Consider the following 19,679-nt stretch of genomic DNA (forward strand, 5'->3'; position numbering starts at 1 on the left):
GTATGTCTTGTCTTCAAGCTTGATGCCAAACCGCTCACAGATACATGACTTCAGTAATTACTAAGTGTAAAAAGAACACCATCCAGCAGGAGAAAAGTGCTGTGTCAGTGGTCTTGAGTTATGTATGTGTGTGTATGTATGTGTGTGTGTGTGTGTGTGTGTGTGTGTGTGTGTGTGTGTGTGTGTGTGTGTGTGTGTGTGTGTGTGTGTGTGTGTTTGAAAAAGGAGAGACAAAACACTCAATTTGTACCACACAGCATTCAAGACAAACTTGTTTTAGCAACCTCCTGATGATAGATGAAACAACTTCCATCCACCCACTCACCTAAAGAACCTGTCAAACCACACAACTATTCCACAGACATGCATATATAATAATTAGTCCGCTTGAGAAAACAAGGTTATGAATGTGGACACAGTCTGAACAGATCTCTGGTGATTAGTCCAGTTAGAAAAGGCACCACCTGGTGACCTGACAGCTCTGACTGGACTGTAATCAGTAAAAAAGAAAATATAGAAATATAGTGGGGAACCACACAATTAAGTGCTACAAGTAGAATTTTGAGGTTGATTCTGTATTGCACTAGGAACTAATGAAGTGAGCTAATGAGGGAGCTGGAGCTTACCTAGTGTTTATTTGGGTGAAGCTAAACAAGCAAAGAGAGTGTTGCAGTAATCTAACCTGGTTGAGATGTATGTATGAACCAGCTTGAGAAATAAATCTTGTAACTTTTGATATGTGTCATGGATAAAGGCGACCTATTATGCTAATGTCTGGCTCTATATCTTATGTTTGGACTCCACTAGAATAGCTTTGCATGGTCCACAGTTCAAAATAACTTGAACTCCTTACTTATCTTTAACTGGCCCTTTATGTAGCCCCTCAGTTCAGCCTCTGTCTCTTAAAAGGCAGTCTTATGCTGCGTTCCTTTTACCTCAGGAGTTGGAACTCGGAGTTGGGAATGACGTCATACCAGAGTTTGTGTTGTTCCAGTTTACAAGTCAGAAATACAGTTTTAGCCCAATTAGCCACTGATAGCAATACCAGTTGATAAAAACACATTCCACTGTATTATGTTCATAGAAATACAGCAGCAACACGTCCACAGATAGAAGTTGGACAACGCTGTGTGTACGACTGATTTAATGAGACACAAATAAGACAAAACAGGATATTACTACAACTTTCACACTGTTGGTGCACGGGGCAGCTATCTTGGATTTTGAAGTCGGGGCTGGTGGGGTACGTCTGACTTTCCGAGTCGGAGATTCGACTTCAGGGGGCGTTCCAGTTGAAATTTCTAAAAACTGGTTAACATATAATATATGGAGATATTTGGAGCTTTTTGTCGTGCGGATCAGTTGGAAATAATGCAGGAAGGCGTAGGCAGAAAAAGTCACAGTGATGATGACTTTAGATGAAAAGCTGCAGACGACCAGCACACCTCCAAAAGCTAAACTACTTATTTTACTTTGCACTATTGTGTAATGGAAAAACACTCACAGCGTGCCAGCTAAACTCCAGTCATGGCTCAGCATGCCGATGCTTTCTGCTCACAGGTATTACTTCTACATAAGTTTACCTCATTATTTTGACACTTTTACTATGTTTAATACGAACATCCAACATTGTAATACATATTACATGAAACACATAATAGGTCCCCTGACATGACCCTCAACGTTAGTAAAAAAAAAAGAAAAAAAGAGTTGGTTACTGCACTCCAATCAAGGTCTGGATCTACTAACATGCCATCCTGTGGCCTCTGCTGTTGCTATTCCGTGCACATCACAACAATTAAGCCAATGGTCAGGAGGATCAGGAGCTTTGTTCCCAGGTGGCTTGGTCTACCCTGCAGCTTAAGCACCATAACACTGTAGGGAAAGCAGTAACATATTCCAGCTCCACCAGCTCTAGAGGTATGAACAGGCAGGACACAGAGAGCTGACCTAAGGGGACTGTGACAACAGGATGAGCCAGTCTTGGCCTCTTCCCTAAGACCCAACGCCCAGGGCAAGTAGAGACAACTTTACCTCAGCAGGCGTGAAGGAAGAAAAAGCACACCGGATAGAGGGGCTAGAGCAGCAGTGAGCATGACCAAGGTGGGAAAGTGCACTCCATTTCAGGGTAACCTGGGATAACATTTCACTAGTAGACCCCCATTGGATAATGTTCCTTTCAAATGCCGTCTACAATGCCCTACCAAGCCCTGCAAATCTTTACATCTGAGGACAGAATGAGGCACCAATCAGCCCTCTTTGTTCTGGGAGAGGGTCAATGACACATCTTCTCAGCAGCTGCCCAAAGGCCCTTGAGAAGGCCACTACTGCTGGCACTATGACCACGTGCTTAATGCAATTGCCAAAAGAACTACGACTGCTATTAACACCAGCAAACAACAACACCTCCTAAAGAAGGCCATCTCCTTCGTCAAAGCTGGGGAGACACCCCACCCTCAGCCAATAACTAGGCTTGGCCTCCTTCCCACAGCTTGTGACTGGCAGCTCAAAGTAGACTTGGCAAGCAGTTGAGGCTTCCAGACCAAATCTGTGACAGAAGCCCCAGAGAAAGCCACTAAGTAGCTATGGATCAAGAGGCTGCTGCTTGGGTGTAAGCTGGAGCATGATGAGCCCTGAATGAGTCGCCTTGGTGAAGGTGCATGATGTTGAAAGACCTGAGGACCCCAGGTGTGTTGTGTGCTGATGATGCATCTCAGTACATCCAGAAGGTGTACTGGGCACCAATCCATGTGTCCACCTAGATATGATGTAATCGCCACATGAATAAAGAGCTTAATGCCAGAAATGGCAAATGGCACAAATTAAAGATTGGGCCATTATCAGTACAGACCAAAAAGCCAATGAGAACTCTAACAGAATGAAAGTTCCTCTGAAGGGTTTGGGGGAATCTACCAGAAGGTAATCCATCTCTGAAGCTCTCAGCAATCAGTTGTGTGAGATACAGTGACTTGTTGGAAGTCACCCTTGAGTAACAGCCATGTTACAGGCCACCTGCAGTTTGCCAAACAACTCTGAAAACCCTCTAAGAGCAAGAGGAAAAAGAGTCTCTGAGGTGATGAGACAAAAATTCTGCTCTCTGGTCTGAATGCCAAGTGCTGTGTCGGGTGAAAACAAGGCAGCACTCATCACTGTAGTAATAACATCCTTATGATGAAGCATGGTAGTGGCAGTGACTGGGACACTGGCCAGGATTGATGGAACAATAAAAGGAGCCAAATACAGAGAGATCCTTGCTCCATGGAATCCTTATTCAATGCGTCATTTTGCCTCTGCTCATACAGAGCTGCTGAATCATCTATGTGTCCTTATAGCATTTACAATTGGATTTTCTATGTTTTTGGTCAATATGGTTTCAAGCCAAATATTTAGGCCACATAATAATGTAAGGTGAAAGGAATGTCTGAGAGGTTATCATAGCCAATACTGGTAATGTGTGGCAGGTCATCTGTATTTTAAAGGGTATCTCAGTTATCTAAAACACATTTCATCATAATAACAATCATCTAAATGACCTGCAATTAGAGTACATTGTATTGTAATTGTATTTGGACCCTTTGGCTGTATTTTCACTACCATTACTTACAGGCTCATGGCAGAGCCAATAAGGGATCAACGCTTCCACTTGATTTTACCTGTGTAGTCTATTCCATATATTCATCAAATATCTTTCTACAGCAACAGCTTGAGTCACTGATACAAGTCAGGGCAGGTCACACACACACACACACACACACACACACACACACACACACACACACACACACACACACACACACACACACACACACACACACACACACACACACACACACACACACACACACACACACACACACACACACACACACACACACACACACACACACACACACACACACTGAAATACTTGCCGCTAACTGTCTAATATAATGTGTTATCATCATTTCAGCAGCAGTGCCTAGAGAGTCGCTGCTCTAACTTTGGAATAAATTGATTGATTTCTCTTTCCCCGCTGAGATGGCAACAGCTGAGATGAATGAACCCCGACGCATGGCTTTCCAAAGCAACTGTCTTCATAAATATATAGATGCTATCAATAAAATGATGAATACATGTTTTCCACTATGCCAACATCCAGCTAAAGCTAGCAACATGCTGTCAGACATTGTATGAGACATAGAGAAGCTGACAATACAAAGTACAGGCAATCTAGGAGATACTGGATACCATTTACAAAATCTGTTAACCTTAACTTCAAAGTCATTAAAGAGAGTCATGCTCATTACATAAACGACGTGCCATAGTACTTTGATAAATTACATACATGACAGATGCGTTCTCCTTTAGTCGATAAACTGGGTTTTACAATGCTAAAATATGCAGCGGAGGTTTGGAGGAGGGTCAGGCTGAAGGGCAGAGGATGTCATCGATCTCTATGGGGAGTTAACCCCGTCTGTTTCCACCCACCACTGCAACCAGCAACCTGTCTTAATGTCAGGGGAGAACTGAGTCATGGAAGAAGAGGTAATGCTTTGTCTCTAATCTTTGCATATGCTGGCCCTGACCCCTATGCATGACATACACATGTAGTCCTGGTTGTACATTGATGAAATTATTAAAGTTGTATCTTGGTGATTAATTCAGGCATCTGAAACTGAAAGGAAAAATAAGGCTGTGTCGTTACTATTTGGTCTCACATTCTACCTGCCTGAAAATCTGCCTATCTGCAGGGCTGGGCAGACGAATAACACAGGAACTACACTCCTCCAAGTAAAATGATCAGTAATATAGCAAATCCTCATTGATACAAAAATGATAAATGATGGTAAATGGTAAATGGACTGTACTTATAAAACGCTTTCAAGTTTCTGTTGTCTGATTTGTGTTACTGTTTCTTGTAGTATGTGTTTTTATGGAACAATCTGAGTCTGAAATAAAGATTGAATTGAATTGAATAAAGCAATGAAAACATCCTAAATGACTTTCTTTAAGCATGAAATTTTATGACTTTTCCTAAAGTGGTCCGCTCCATTCATTGAAGGGTCAGAATATATAAGGGTTAAGACAAAATAGTCTGCTTTCATTAATAATTGTTGTCTGTTATGTTTTTTTAACCTAGCCACAGGGGATGCACAAGCCAGTGTATTCTTATAGTGTGTTCAAACCAAACGCATTGCAAAGTTTTAGCATGGTACCATTACATACAAAGTCAATGCCAGGCGAAACAAATTACACAACATGAATGCCAATTTGTGTATTTGCAGAAGTTGAAAATATTCAACTTGAGTATATATTGCAGGGCTTTGCAGCCGTTGCTCGCCGACAGACAGATGCCTAATGCTGGGGAGCTCTGGAGGGGAGTCGGCAGCAGAGCCGCAGCTACTGGTGGGACAACATCTGGAATCGCACTGGATCCTGCTCTGATCGGAAGCTGTTTACTGGTGGGATGAGAGCTCAGAATTTATTTTGTCAACTTTTGGGATTTAAAAGTGGATTTATCTTCACTCTTGCTTCTATCTGCAGCAGGGAGCCACAGAGCTGCCAATCTCCACTGTCGGATGTTATAATGTAATTTAACATCCAACCATCCATCTATCTATGTTGACTGTTGACAGGAGGGAAAATGTACTTGAATGTACTTGATGGATGTATGAGATGGGAAAAGAAGAGACACTGAATGGAATTTATACAAAGTAGCGGAGGTCCTGGTGAGTTTCAGTCAGAGGCTGAACTGAACACAAGCAAAGACACACACACACGCACAAACACACCATTGGACACAGTTGGTTCCTAATACAGTTAATGTGACATATAGGAAATCTTGTTTGTTGAATCTCTTGTGTGGCGGTCATGTGTTGGACTGTGACTCCAGGAAGTCACTTTGCCCAGCCATGAAATAATTGGGGATACAAAACCTGTAAAACATTGGACTTATTAAGGATTCTCCTTATGTTGGTTTATTGTCTCAAAACACAAGCTTTGTTTTAGTAATCTAACATCATTGTGAGCTGACTGTATCCTTACACCCTTACTATTTACTTTCATTTTAGGTAGGTTTCCTCTTTCCAACAACATTATTTTGCAATAGTGAGTACATACTTCTGTAAAAGTATTACCTTTGTTAGTCTACCATATCATAACTAGGGTCTGACCAATACTGGATTTTAGGGGCCGATGCCAAACTGATATCGATATACTGGCTAATGATTTTATATATAAAGAACATATACATAAACACACATTGATTGAGCAATGATCCCTCAAATGTATTTATCAAGCACTTGTGACATATACAACATATTTTCTGATACCGATATATCTGTGACAGGTCAATATCAATATACCAATTTAATCATTTGACCGATAAATCGGTTGGGCTTTAAATGGAACATGTATAAGTAGAGAAATAAACAGAAGCACAATGGCTCAAACATTGGACAAAGTAATTTTCGAGAATCGATAAGTGGAATCAAAAAGGCCTTTTTTAAAATTCACTATTCTTCACTGTTCACTGAGCTGAATTTGTATGGTCATATGAGAACACAGTAGTCACACTAAGACGCAGCCAAAATTTCCCTTGTAAAAATTCCTTAATAAACTATCTGCCTGTGAGCGAGCCTGTGTTGTTATTCTGAGGAGGCCGGCAGAGTCCAGACAGTGAGAGGCAGCAGTCAATATGTAATGATAGCCAGATTATGATGGTGCTGAAATTGGAAACAAATGAGATTCTCTGTCTGCCTCTCAGATCTGAGTCACTCAACATGTGAACACACATTGTATTCAACATGCACAGCTCAGCCACAGACACGTACACAGTCACTACACAGGAAAAGAGATGAATACAGAGAGAGAATCAATTTGACTTAGAGAGAAAAAGCCACTTATAGAGAAGCATAATAATGAAATGCAGGGAAAGAAGGGACCACATAAGGAGTTATCAATATTAATGTTTAAGATGCACTGAGTGAGAGTTTTTGTAAAAAATAAACTGGACAAGACTTCTATCTGGACATGTCTGGAGACATGATACACATGATAGACTCACCGTTCTCTGAGGTCGTCCAGGCAGCGTTGGAGATGAACCTCTCCAGCAGTGACCAGAACATGTTCTCCTGTTTCTTGGATCATGACCTCAGCACAGGGATCTGCCTGGTTCAATAAACGCATCCCACGTACCAGCTTTGGCATTTCACCTAACACATAAACACAGAGAGGAAAGCAGTTTGTTAATTTGTCTGTAATAGCAGTTTATTGGCAATAACATCTTCATTGTGAAGACAAATTGTACCAGTGTACCTATAGTATGTTGATGGTAGCTGTTTGCAGGAGCTGCCATTAAATTAGACTGATCTGACTGGTCCTAATGATTAAAGTCTTTTCATTATTTTACTTTTGAATGACAGCAAATTAAATCCAACAAGACATAATGCCATATTTGAACTGCTCAAGTGCAACGACTGTGTGGGGGTCTACACCTGCTGTTTTGGTTCATATACAGTACAGGACTGTGCAAAAGGTTTTAGGCACTAAAAGTAAAGAGAGGATGCTTACAAAAATATTACTATGAATTGTTTATACTTATCAATTAACTTCATCATGTGAGCAGCTCTGTCTTTAAAACGGCAGCAGTTATTCTTGGTACACCTGCACACTGTTTTTCAAGTACTCGGCAGATCGGTCGTTCCTCGGTCGGTTGAGGCCAAACCATCTGTTGCAGGACACCTTTTTCTTGTTGTCACTGAACATAGTTCTTTATGACTCTGACTGTATTTTTGGGCACGTTTTCATGCTGCAGAAAACATTTGGGACCAATCAGATGCCTCCCTGATTGTATAGCATAATGAAAAAGAATCTAAACATCTAAAGTGCCTAAAACTTTTGCACAGTCCAGTAGGTACAGCAGTGAAAAGCGAAAAAAAAAGGAAGGATGTGGTGATTAATAAATACACTAAGCAAATCACATCTCTGGTTTTATAGTTCCAACAAAGCTGTACCAACCACAGTGAGACATGACTACAGTAGCTGAAAAAATGGAAAGACAAACAAAATCATATTGTTGTCTGGGAGGTGGAGAGTAGCACAGTGGGAACAGAGGCAGATGGTATGGGTTTATTAACATTTAAAAGATAGGTTCACTATTTTTTACCACGGAGCCTGGTTATTGTCTCAAAACAATAACCAGGCTCCCATGTGCACATATGATATACGTTATATAGATGATCAAATAATTTAAAAGTTCTGTATGTACACTTCCAAAAACTTACTTGGGTGTTTGGGCTCAACAGCAACCCGAACGATGGGCGTAGCCTCAAAGTTGAGTGGGGTGAAGGGTGGACAGGCGGGAGAGGTGGACAAAGTGGCTGACTTCAACACGCACTCCCCCAGACCACCGATACCTGGAAGAGGATGGGACAGTAATAAACATTAGCATAGGGTTAGGGTCCGACTAGTGCTGATGAGGAATGAAGAGTCTATATATCTATTTTGTTGTCTATTGACCATTTCTAGATGAGATGGAATGGGCTGTTTGCAGCAAGACCCTGCAGATATCCACTTTGCAGCAACTGTACAACTCATTTCAGTCTAAGGTAATGTTCTTGCTCAACGCATGAGGCATATCATAGAATTTAAGACTAGGCGAGGTCATACTATTCTGAAAGCCAGATGAGGCACACTACGCTGGTACATACTGTAGAGAAGTTGTGTTTGTTAGAAATATAATATTTAATTCATTTACGGGGTCATTTAAGGTAAGAAAGTTCAAATAGTTCTTTCTTACACATCAATACACAAAACATGTCGATGAAAGAACAAGGTTAAAATACACACGGGTTAAAGGCACTGGGCAGTCTAATATCCAATACTGCAAAGGGACATTATGTCAAAAAGTGGAAGTGCATTTATCAATCTTTACACAAGGTCTACTGGCTTGTGTAATAAAGGCTGTCCTTGTTTTACATGCAGACTCTGTATAATGCATGCCTGTTGGCATTCACTTGAAGTACTCATAAAGGACATGTGCAGTGTCATTAATAATCTTCCTTTTTGAAGGCTTGCTGAGTACTAAGTTGTGTAGATTTCTATGTTTTGCCAATCATTTCAGAATTGAGGTCAATAACAATGACCTGCTATCGGTTCTTTTAAAATGAAAAACTTAATATATTCTTATTTTAAGTGGTGTAAAACGTCCATATTCTCTGGTCTACTCAAGCAGGAGTTTAGATTGATGAAGGCAGTAGATGCTGCTGAGCCTTTTTCACGCTGACGTTGGTGCTTTCACTAAATCTCAATCTGTGATCAAATTCAATGATAATGGTGTTGATATTTAGCTTAATTCCATGTTAATTGTTTGGTTCAATTTCGTCATATGGTGCAAATAAAAGTAAAAGTCACGCTGACTTTTAGCAACTCACTGTGGGTGTTCTGTGACATTCCAAAAGTCGAATGAAATAACAGAATGTAAAGATACAGGCAGCGCTTTATGAGAACTTCCTGAGATTTCCTGAGAGCTGTCGACAAGTGAGGGAGGAAGGCTCCTGTTCACAGATTCCTCTCCAGCCTTTCACACTATCCAGATAAGCCCCTCTCACATCTCCAGATAAATCTTAACACTGTAGGCAGAGTGCTAGGTTTGTATATTTACAGGTATCACTATGTTTCCACTGTTCTTTTCACAGCTCTGTACACAAAAGTACACAAAGTACCTGTTTTATTTCTGCCATTCAAACAGGAAAATCCATCCCAATTAAGAGTATAATCAGACTGACTAGAAGACCTTTCATTGACCTGATGTTGCTGAAAGAAAAACAGGGTTAAACTTCCTATATGTGCTGATCTGTTTAGCACGTTCAGTCTCATCTAATTTATGTATCCAATAAAGCCTGAAAGTTGTGCAGAATGATGTTGGTTAAGGACAACATTAAGTTGAAATAGTATCAGATCATTTTACACCAAATAACGTGTTGTCCAGGTGAACTGCAGAGGGCTACTTATAGATCATCCCCAGGTGCTTCCATTATTTGGGATTACTCTTTATTTTCTAGAAAACCCCTGAAGGGGATATTTAATATTTTGTACTGGTTCAGCTACTTGTTGATTAATGATTATTGGAAGTTAAGCAATGTTTGTTTAAAAATGGATTTTTAGTCCTCAGTTTGAGTCAAACTCCAAAAACACTCAATCCTTCAGTTTCCATACTGCACCTCAATCATGTCTTTCATCAGTCTCTCACTGTCTGGTAAATGCCTGTATCTTTCACAGTCCATGTGCCCAGCCTGATGAAATCACCAGGATTATTAGCTCAGATCTGAGAAAGCTCCAAACAGAGCCACACGAGACATCGTACGGTTTTCACAGGCTGCTTCCTCTTAATGACAAAAACAGGCCTTCATGTGTAAAACTGAAGACACCCTCTTTAATTTATTGCTCAAATTGATTGTTAGCATGTCAAATGATGGATTAAGCATTCCCTGCAATTTGCACCCCTACTGTGTACACACATGAAGTGTGTTCCTTCATCCATCTGATCATGCACACTTTGCTGTAGAGTGTATTTCCAACCTTTACAGGTTTCATAGTGATATATCAAGGTTAATGTTCTATAGATAGACAAGTACATATGAGAGGGTATCAGAAGCATCCCATAATACTGACTGTATGTGTACACAGCTCACAGACTAGCACTGCCATACATTCAGCACTGTTAAATATCAGACTTTTCTACTGATTTTAAAGAGCACTGATTTAAAGTAATCAGTGGAGCCGTTGGTTGCGTACACAAGGTCAGAATGGAAAGGCAGGGAATGCAGATCCTTCAGACACCAGTAATAATGAAGTTTATGTCACTCTACAGATCAAATGACATAATCAGTGTGGGAGGCTGACACTGTTGCACACCTCTTTGTGCTCTACAATTCATTAAAGGAGCTCAAATGCTTCTCTGCTTTGTTGTGTGGACGAGTCAGGGCTCGACAACAATGAATAATGAGGCGTGCTTCATAAAGAGAGAGAGAGGTGTGGAGAGTGAAAGAGGAAGGCAAGGCATTGTAGTTAATATTCATATAAATATGCAGACACTGTTGGGGTTTGACAATTCACTGACAGATGGAATACACAATAGTATAGTATAACAATAGTATATTAGGAGTTAACTTGTGATTAAGGAAATATAATCAAAACTCATAAGCTAAGATAGTTGTTGGTGCTTATAGACACAATGAGTCAGATATACCCAACAAGACAATTATCAATAATCCACTCAGTTGTTGTATAAACACAATCCCAAACTACGCCTTTAAAAAAGTGACAGAGTACAACTGGCCAATTTGACATTTGGTAAAAAAGCAGGTGTGCCCCAACTGTACAGGATCATAGATTTGGCAAGAAGAACAAGAGCTAGGTCCCCAGACACATGCTATGAGTTTTTTTTAAGGCTACTGTCTACTGCCCTCCAAACTGCACCATGGTCAACGTGTCATTCTGCCCACAGAGGACTAAAATAGAAGCAGTGCCTGAAGACTGATGTGCTTGTTCAAATGGCACATTCACGACCCTAGTGAAAGGATGACATTTCTGGTGCTTTTCGTTGCATTTCATAAACAAATCCATTAAACTGTGAGTGTCAATAGCAGGGAGGCCACACCTCATCCAAAAGGTGTAGAGGCAGCAGCACGAAAGACAAGCCAAGACTCCCTGACAGTGCTAAGCAGAACAGCTAGAGCATGAATATCAAAACTTCCTGCTTGTGACCAAAGTTCTTGCTGGCTACATGTAACTAATTTGTCAGATATACCAAATGTGACATTCTCAAGAGTCTAGACAAGCCAGTTATCGGCTCAGTCTGACCCCAAACAATACTTTTACCCAAAAAAGGGCCACAAGTAAAACTCCAGCTTGCTGGACCATCTGGTTTGGCAAGAACTGGCTTTCAGAGAAGAGCAACAGCAAAAGTTAGACATCCCCTCAGTCCTCAGCCTGACTATTTTATTTATGGAGTCTAATATGTCAAATTAGCCTCAGGAGGCGTAAGAGGTTAGACACGAAGAACTTTCCAGTGTTGCTTATCCTAAAGACCCACAGACAGATGCTCAAAGTTTGTCTGAGAGGTCCATAGTTGACCTGTGATGTGAAAGAGGAGGGGATGCTTAAGTTTGGGGCCTAAATGAAGCCTCAGGCATGAAAGACAAATTGGGTACCGCCCCCTCTGGCCTTACCGAGTTTGTGACTTTCATAAACATGTAGTAATAAGTCACAGGCAGTTGACAGCAATTGTAAACACATTGATGTCAACAACAGAAAGGTCCTATCTGGTGCTCTTGCCATGCCTACTTCCCTCCAGACTGCACCACAGTCAATGGGTCATTGTCCCCACAAGGGACTAAAAAGGGAAGCAGTGCCTGAAGACTGCTGTGCTTACTAATGCAGCACACATGAAAAATAAGAATCAATAAAGAAAAGATTAGCACAGGCACAAGGATGACACATGACTGTGAAGTGTTTCCACAGTTTCATCTGCTTTCCATTGGGTACAAAAAGAGAATTTCCATTGCAGGGAGTTCCCCAGGGGACCAAGAACCTTTTGACAAACTAAGGAACTTTTTCTCAACATTTGAACATTTGAACTTCAGGAACTAGGAACTATGGCCACATCTTGACCACAGAAACTAAGAACCTTTTGAGGAACTCAACTCTCCTACGTGCATGTCCACCAGAGGGACCAGAGTCTAAATTTAGTAATTTCTGTCCCCCAAAAAGTCCCTGTTCTGGGGTTAGTACAGTACTTTCCATAAGTACAAGAACTTTGGGGGGTAGGGTTTACAGGGATGGCCGTCACTGATTGGTCAAATAAACATAGTCCAATTGGTTCAACCTATGACCTTTTTCATTCATAAAACAAGTAAGTACTGGAGTATCACTTTAAGACTGGTTCAGAATGAGGGGAGGACATTTCTCTTCATTTGATAACATTAAAAGTGAAGATTAGACTTTGTTGTCGGCTTAAAAAGACAAGAAAAAACAATTACTGTAATTTTCAAGCCAGTTAGCCAGAAAAAAACAAAAAATCAACCAGAGCTTGCAAACTAAGCAGACATTAGCCAAGAAATTGACTTTTTCCGTTGGACATTATATGGAATGAACGTTGATTAACTGCAGAACATAAAACTGAGAAGCCTGGGACAGTTTTTAGCACTTACTGCACATCAATCTTGCTGAGACTGACCACTCTCCTCATTCAAGTTCAACATGGACACCTTTCACAACCCACAATGTCATTGTGCTTCAGTAGGTTGAGTCTGAACCTTCATCTACCAGTTTAAAGATGTGAAGACTGACAACAATGTCTGACTTTGGAACATTTTTGTCACAATCACTTTTATGAAGATATGGTTTGTATGAAGACAGCAAGACAAGGATAAGAGAAATGAAAGTCATCTAAGTAACAGCAAACAGATTTGTTATAACTGGCTTTAGATATTTCATGAATGACTCAGACTAATTAAAGTATAATAACTTTTAACTCATGGTAATTCTGACTTTCTTTCTCTTCTATCTTCACAGCCCTCTCTTTATTCCTTTTTCTCACTCACTTTCTGACTAAGCCAACTTCTTTCTAAAGTGATTTTTTTTTTTTTTAATGTTAATCGAGACACACATGAGTAAAGATATTCAACACCCAAACCCTGAATTCTATCCTTTAAGGTTTCCCCCAATTCTCACGACTTATTTCCATCTTTGTTTCACAGACAGACTTTATCTCAGACGCCCCGGGCCTGGAACAAGAAAAATGTGTCGTTGTGTAAAAAGCTTACACACACACACACACACACACACACACACACACACACACACACACACACACACACACACACACACACACACACACACACACACACACACACACACACACACACACACACACACACACACACACACACACAGTCTGAGTGCTGGTTGACTGCTGGAGCAGATGCAGGACATTGTTGGCTGCCTCCTGTGTAACTTGACACTGTAATTACTCTAAGGTGACTCGATCCCCAGAGGCTTTCTAATCCAACAAAGAACAATAAAATTGAAGAGGAGAAAAATGAACTCGGAGGACCCCAACCAGCCCACAACCGCTGCTGCAAACGCACAACAGACGTGATGTGGAGGGGAAATGTGCAGCGGCAAAGTTGCAGCTTGGATGATTCTCACCAGGTCGTAACAAAGCTTCCTTTCAGTGTTTCATTGAAGAACAAGCGTTCACACACTCTCGCTAGATCTCACTCACTCTTTAATCTGACTTGGATAGAAGCGTGGCCACAGACAGACACGCAATAACTCCAGCACTAAAGGAATATGTCAGTCAATCATAAGTTAGATACAATGCTGTTTTTCTGTATCAACATCAACAGCATGCTTGGAGCCAAAATTCTATAATAGCATGAACTTTTGGACCACGTGGCTGAAGGTGTGTGTGGTCCAAATCTTCACAAATATGTCTGGCCACACCTATACAGGGAGGAGATCAAATTAATCTGGTTCAATACTGGCAATGAAAAAAGAGGAACATTACAAATTAGGTCACACTTTTTGTCCATTATGTAGAGAATTTTTAACATTGTACTGACAAGTTAAGACAAGATCTTAACTAACAAAATGTACCAGTCTCACAGAATGGATGTTATTTGTAAATTATTTCCTATTTCTCTCAAATTCTTTGTGAAAAATCTAAATGAAAGGGAAAATAACAAAAATACAGACATAATTGTTCTTATTTGTGAAAACTTAAAGAATTTGCATTGTTCTTGAGTTAAGTAGTGTTCTGAGCAATCTGTCATTAATGTAAGGAATATGAATTTCCTATATACAGCAAATCATCTATATATGGTAACTGTCTATCTGTGCTGGAAAGTATTCATCTGTGCCAAAAATAAAGATTATTCTATGCCATCCACCTTCATCTAATTACTGGGATACCTTTTACAATGTGATGAGAAATGTTGACAATACTAACTGGAATTTGGGTGCTTACTTATGAACAGTTTGGAAACAAGGCTGCATTTATACTGAAATTAGCTCTGTGTGAAAAAAAAGCAGCCTGCTCATTGGTTTGAATGAGGTCAGTCCAGCAGCACAGTGAGGTCCAGCAAACAGGTGAAGCTGGATTAACTTTTGGCACAATGCAACATGAGTGGCCAATACATAATGAAGTGTGGACATTTAAAAGGAAACTCAAACCCTACCTATTCAGCCTGGATTTTCATTAACAACTGAATCATTTTATAGTCATTTTATTCTATTTTATGGTATTTATTTTGATGATTTAAATGTTTTATCTTTTTCTACTTTTTTACATTACTCTATGATCTTCTTATCTTATTATATTTGTCTTTTCTTGTGTCTTTTAATCTCTTTTTAATCTAGTTTTAGTCCAGCTTTTATTAAACGTCATCTTTTATTTTACTTTGATTTTGTCTTTTAAATCTATTTTAACATTGTTTACTCTAACTTTCTTTTGTTTTTTTTCTCTTGTGTGCATTGGTCTCAATTTTTGCATTTGAACTACACTAGCCTGTCTGAAATATAAATAAAGTTTGAGTGATTGATTGATTGAAGTGGACACTCCTGGCAGATAACAGCCTCCTGCACTGACTTAACACAGGGATGATTTTGGTCTGAATGCCCACTAAGAAAACACTGATTATCCAAGAAAAGTTGAAGACTCCCTCCACTCACAAATGAGTTTAGTGCTTATTGTTCCTTCACTTGGACGTCTGAGCTCCACTGTGCAGAATGATGAAGGTGCAGAGCTTGACACACAAAGGCTGTTTTCACATTTATCTTCTAAAGGAGGAAATGTTCTCAGTGCTCACCTTAAATCAGAGTCCTGTATGAAACTCACTTACTTAGAAACTTGCCTCCAGTGCAAAAACACTGAGAATGAACCTTTCAGAGAAGTAGGAGACATCTAGCGTCCTGCAGTTAAAAGTCTTGTAAAATATTTCTTCTAATATTTGCATATTCATAATTTCTGGATTTTATGTATAACTTTTTTTTGTAGAAAACCATCAGACACAAACTATTCTTCAAAGCAGAGTATTTTAATGTGGCTAAAAACTTTTTAAAAAATGACTGGAGGGGAAGATAAAAAATATGTGTGTATGAACATTTAATTGCAAGGCAAGGAAACACAGAGGCAATTCAAAGCGCTTTACATAAGGTACAGAAATGTTCTGGAAGGGAATAAAAGTGCAGCAGAGAAACAGATCCATGAAAAGCAGTGAAGAACACACACGCTTTTAATTTATGTGACTAGAAGTGGGCAGACGGGCTACTCAGAGGAGGAATCAAGTATAACAGACACTCTTCTTATTCTACAGGGCAGGGTGACAAAATAGAAAATATAACGTTTATCATGAAAATAATAAATATAATGATTTGCATTTTAATATATAAGTACATCACATTTCACTTCCTGTACAGGCTTAGTTTTGTATGTTTTAAGATTCTGGGCTTTCTCTGCTTTAGACTGATTGGTTGGTCAAACTTCTAGTAAAATGTCATTGGTTGTTTACTTAAATGGAATTATGTAATGAGACTAATTTAGTTTGGTAAGAGATTCACAATGTCATAATTCAATAAATTCCTGTTTATCATCTATATTAATAAGCTGTGCTTTCCTCCACTATACTTAAATCTTGTGATTCAGTTTATCATTCAGCTGTTAGATTCATAACTGAAGACAGTTTTACAATACATCCTATTATATTATAGGAGGAAGTTGGGCGGCGATCATTGGCAGTGAGAAACGAACACACAGTATTCTATTTATTTACAAAGCGCTACTGGGCAAACTTCCTACATATTCCCGATGTCTTCTCAATTATAGATTACTTTCACACTATACTAGATCCCAGGATTTTATTTGCTTCCTGAAAAACATCAGGTTAGAACTGAGGTTGGAAAATTGGCTTTTAAATATTTTGCTGCACACAAGTGGAACAATTTACAAAAGCTTGCTAAAATAGAAGAGCAGATCCATTACATTCATTTTAACTGTCCTTTGGCAGATTTGGTAGAGTGTGAGTGATGTGTTTTCTATGAATGATGTGTCTGTTTGTATGTCAGGGTTGGAAATGTAATAGTATACAGATTACTAGTTACTCTATTTAAAATGTAATAAGTAATGTAACTATTTTCAATGACTTCATCATAGTAATGTAACTAATTACATTTGATGACTTTTCTAATTTTCTAACCAATATGTCCATCTGTTAGGGTAAGTGTTCCCATTAAGCACCAAAGTTCAGCTGTTTTTCATGGATACTGACATGATTTATAAGAGAGATCATTTCTTATAAAGAAGATTTATCTCTCATTGTAAAATGTATTCATTAGTTCATGTTGATTTTGGAATATAAAATAAAGATATTTGATGAAAAAAGTCAAAAGTTGTGTGCTCCAATCAGCCCACGTCATGATTAATTTACTAAATATAAAAAATATTGATTTCAAAGAATTAAAAACAGCAATATATGTATTCAGTAACATGATACATATTAAAAAAGAGTAAAATCTTAAAGGTGTGACTTCAGATGTAACCTCCTTTATAATCAATATTTTCATCAGTAACTAATTTAATGACACATTTTTTCTCAGTAAATGTAACAGATTACACTTACATTCATTTTGTAATTAAATTGCATAACGCTGTTATATGTAACTAGTTACTCCCCAACACTGTGTAAGTTTGCTGTAAATCTTGTTAGTTACTAATTTGAAGACTGTACATTTAGTTACTATCTTCTGTTTGTTCTGTATTTGGTTTTGGAAAAGTGAGCATGGTGTCAATGAAATAAAGGCTTATAATAATAATGACAACCAAGCGCTGTGCAATGGCAGCAGTGTGTTTCCAGATTTCTATTTACTATCATCAGATACCTACACAATATGTGTCTTTACAGAAGGAATAATGAAGCAGACAAAACAGTCACATACAACAGCATGCTTCTTTCTGACTACTTTCCTTTCTACTCCACAGTCACAGCGACTCTACACGCTCATCAAACACACAGCATGTCCTTTATGTTATAATTTGGTTGTCTTGAACAATGACAATAAAGCTCATTCTCTTCCATTCTTTTAACCACTTGGACAGCAGAAGTGAACCGGGCCACGTTTACAGCCAAAGACTGACCACTAACAAGCTGTGATGCAGAACGTTGCATAACACTGACTGGACTGTGACACACTAAAGGTTCAGGAAGCTCACAGTAGTAACTCTTGTGTAACTGAAAGGTTTAGAAAACAAAATGGAATTTGAAATTCAAGCCCAAAGGAAATGTAAAAGAATAAAGAAACAAACAGAACTCTTTCCAACTGAACATAGCTACTGAAAAAAAGCATCATGGATAAAATGATTCAGTTTATAATCCTGTTCTGGACTAATAGAAGACTGAACAAAGAAATCTGTCACTGTGTGTGAAGAAACTGCCAAACTTCCAATACCTGAATTTAAAATGTTTTGATACTATAAATCTTATTTTGAAAGGCTTCAAATTAGGATTATTAAATTCTAGAGTTTATTAGACTTTTGAATAAACCTGATGGGTACAAAAGTATCTATTGAGTAAACCTGAGGCAAGACTGAACTGCTTGAATGCACACAAACACACACATGCACACACGTACTGTATGCACAAACACCCCAGGGACCAAGCCTGGTTATGTCCAACTGCAGAGCTGCGGATGACTCAAGCCTGAAGACATTTCCTCCAACCACAAGTACAGTTGGCTGTGACTCTGGTTATATAAAGATTCGCCCCCCCCCCATCCTCTTTATGCCCCCCTCATCTCCCCCCTCACTCCCCCTTCAACCTCCATTAAAACTGGATCCCAACACACTCAAAGGAATGAGGGAGAGGCAAGGTAATGAAAATGGAGAGGAGGTATAAAGACAGAGACACAGGGACACAGTGTGCAAGAAACTCTTCTACTATCAGTTGTTTTCACTGTAGCGTCATTTCATTAGTAAAAATGTATTATCCATAGTACCACACTCATTTGTTACACTACATTATTTGTCATATACAGCATTTTATTATTTTCATTTGCAATCTTTTTCCAGACGAATAATAAAGACAAGCAGTCAGTCACTAGATGGAAGTTATTCTATATGTCATCAACTTTATCTGTATTGATGTGTTCTGTAAGTGGAACCAAAATAGGAATCTTATACAAGCAGTTCCTAGAAAAAGTAATAACAAAACTGACATTTACCAAGCAACACTGGTTTAAAAGATCAGTCCTCCATCATGACTTCAAACTTTCTTACAATGCCCAGTATTCAATGTAAGGGCTGCAACAATATTATGCTGTATTATCATTTATTCTCAGTGAAACATTTTGTACATTGGTGCAAATACAGAATCGCACAGAAGCTACAAATCTGTACAGAGTAAATGGTACCTATACAGAACTTTTCTAGTCTTTTGACCATTCAAAGCACTTTTTACACTAGATATCACATTCATCCATTCACACACATTCATACACTGATGACAGGAGCTACCACACGGGGTGCCAACCTATATAACTGACATTCACACACATTCATACACCATTGGTGCAGCCATTGGGAGCAATTAGGGGTTAAGTATCTTGCCGAAGGACACATGGACATGTGGACTGGAGGAGCT

General features: G+C 39.1%; 1 protein-coding gene and 1 pseudogene across 1 annotated transcript in view; one reads left to right on the plus strand and one right to left on the minus strand.

The window, feature by feature from the left end:
• efl1 (elongation factor like GTPase 1) overlaps positions 1–19,679 on the minus strand; it is a 119,746-nt gene that overhangs the window by 30,994 nt on the left and 69,073 nt on the right. Inside the window, exons 15-16 of the mRNA XM_062439672.1 lie at positions 8,265–8,396; positions 7,046–7,193 (exon numbers count right to left, since the gene is read on the minus strand). Of these exons, the coding sequence (XP_062295656.1) occupies positions 7,046–7,193; positions 8,265–8,396 (280 nt within the window). The remainder of the gene's footprint in view (positions 1–7,045; positions 7,194–8,264; positions 8,397–19,679) is intronic.
• LOC133985525 (U6 spliceosomal RNA) lies at positions 12,408–12,507 on the plus strand (annotated as a pseudogene).

The sequence above is a fragment of the Scomber scombrus genome, chromosome 1 (assembly GCF_963691925.1).
Source record: "Scomber scombrus chromosome 1, fScoSco1.1, whole genome shotgun sequence".
NCBI lineage: Eukaryota > Metazoa > Chordata > Actinopteri > Scombriformes > Scombridae > Scomber > Scomber scombrus.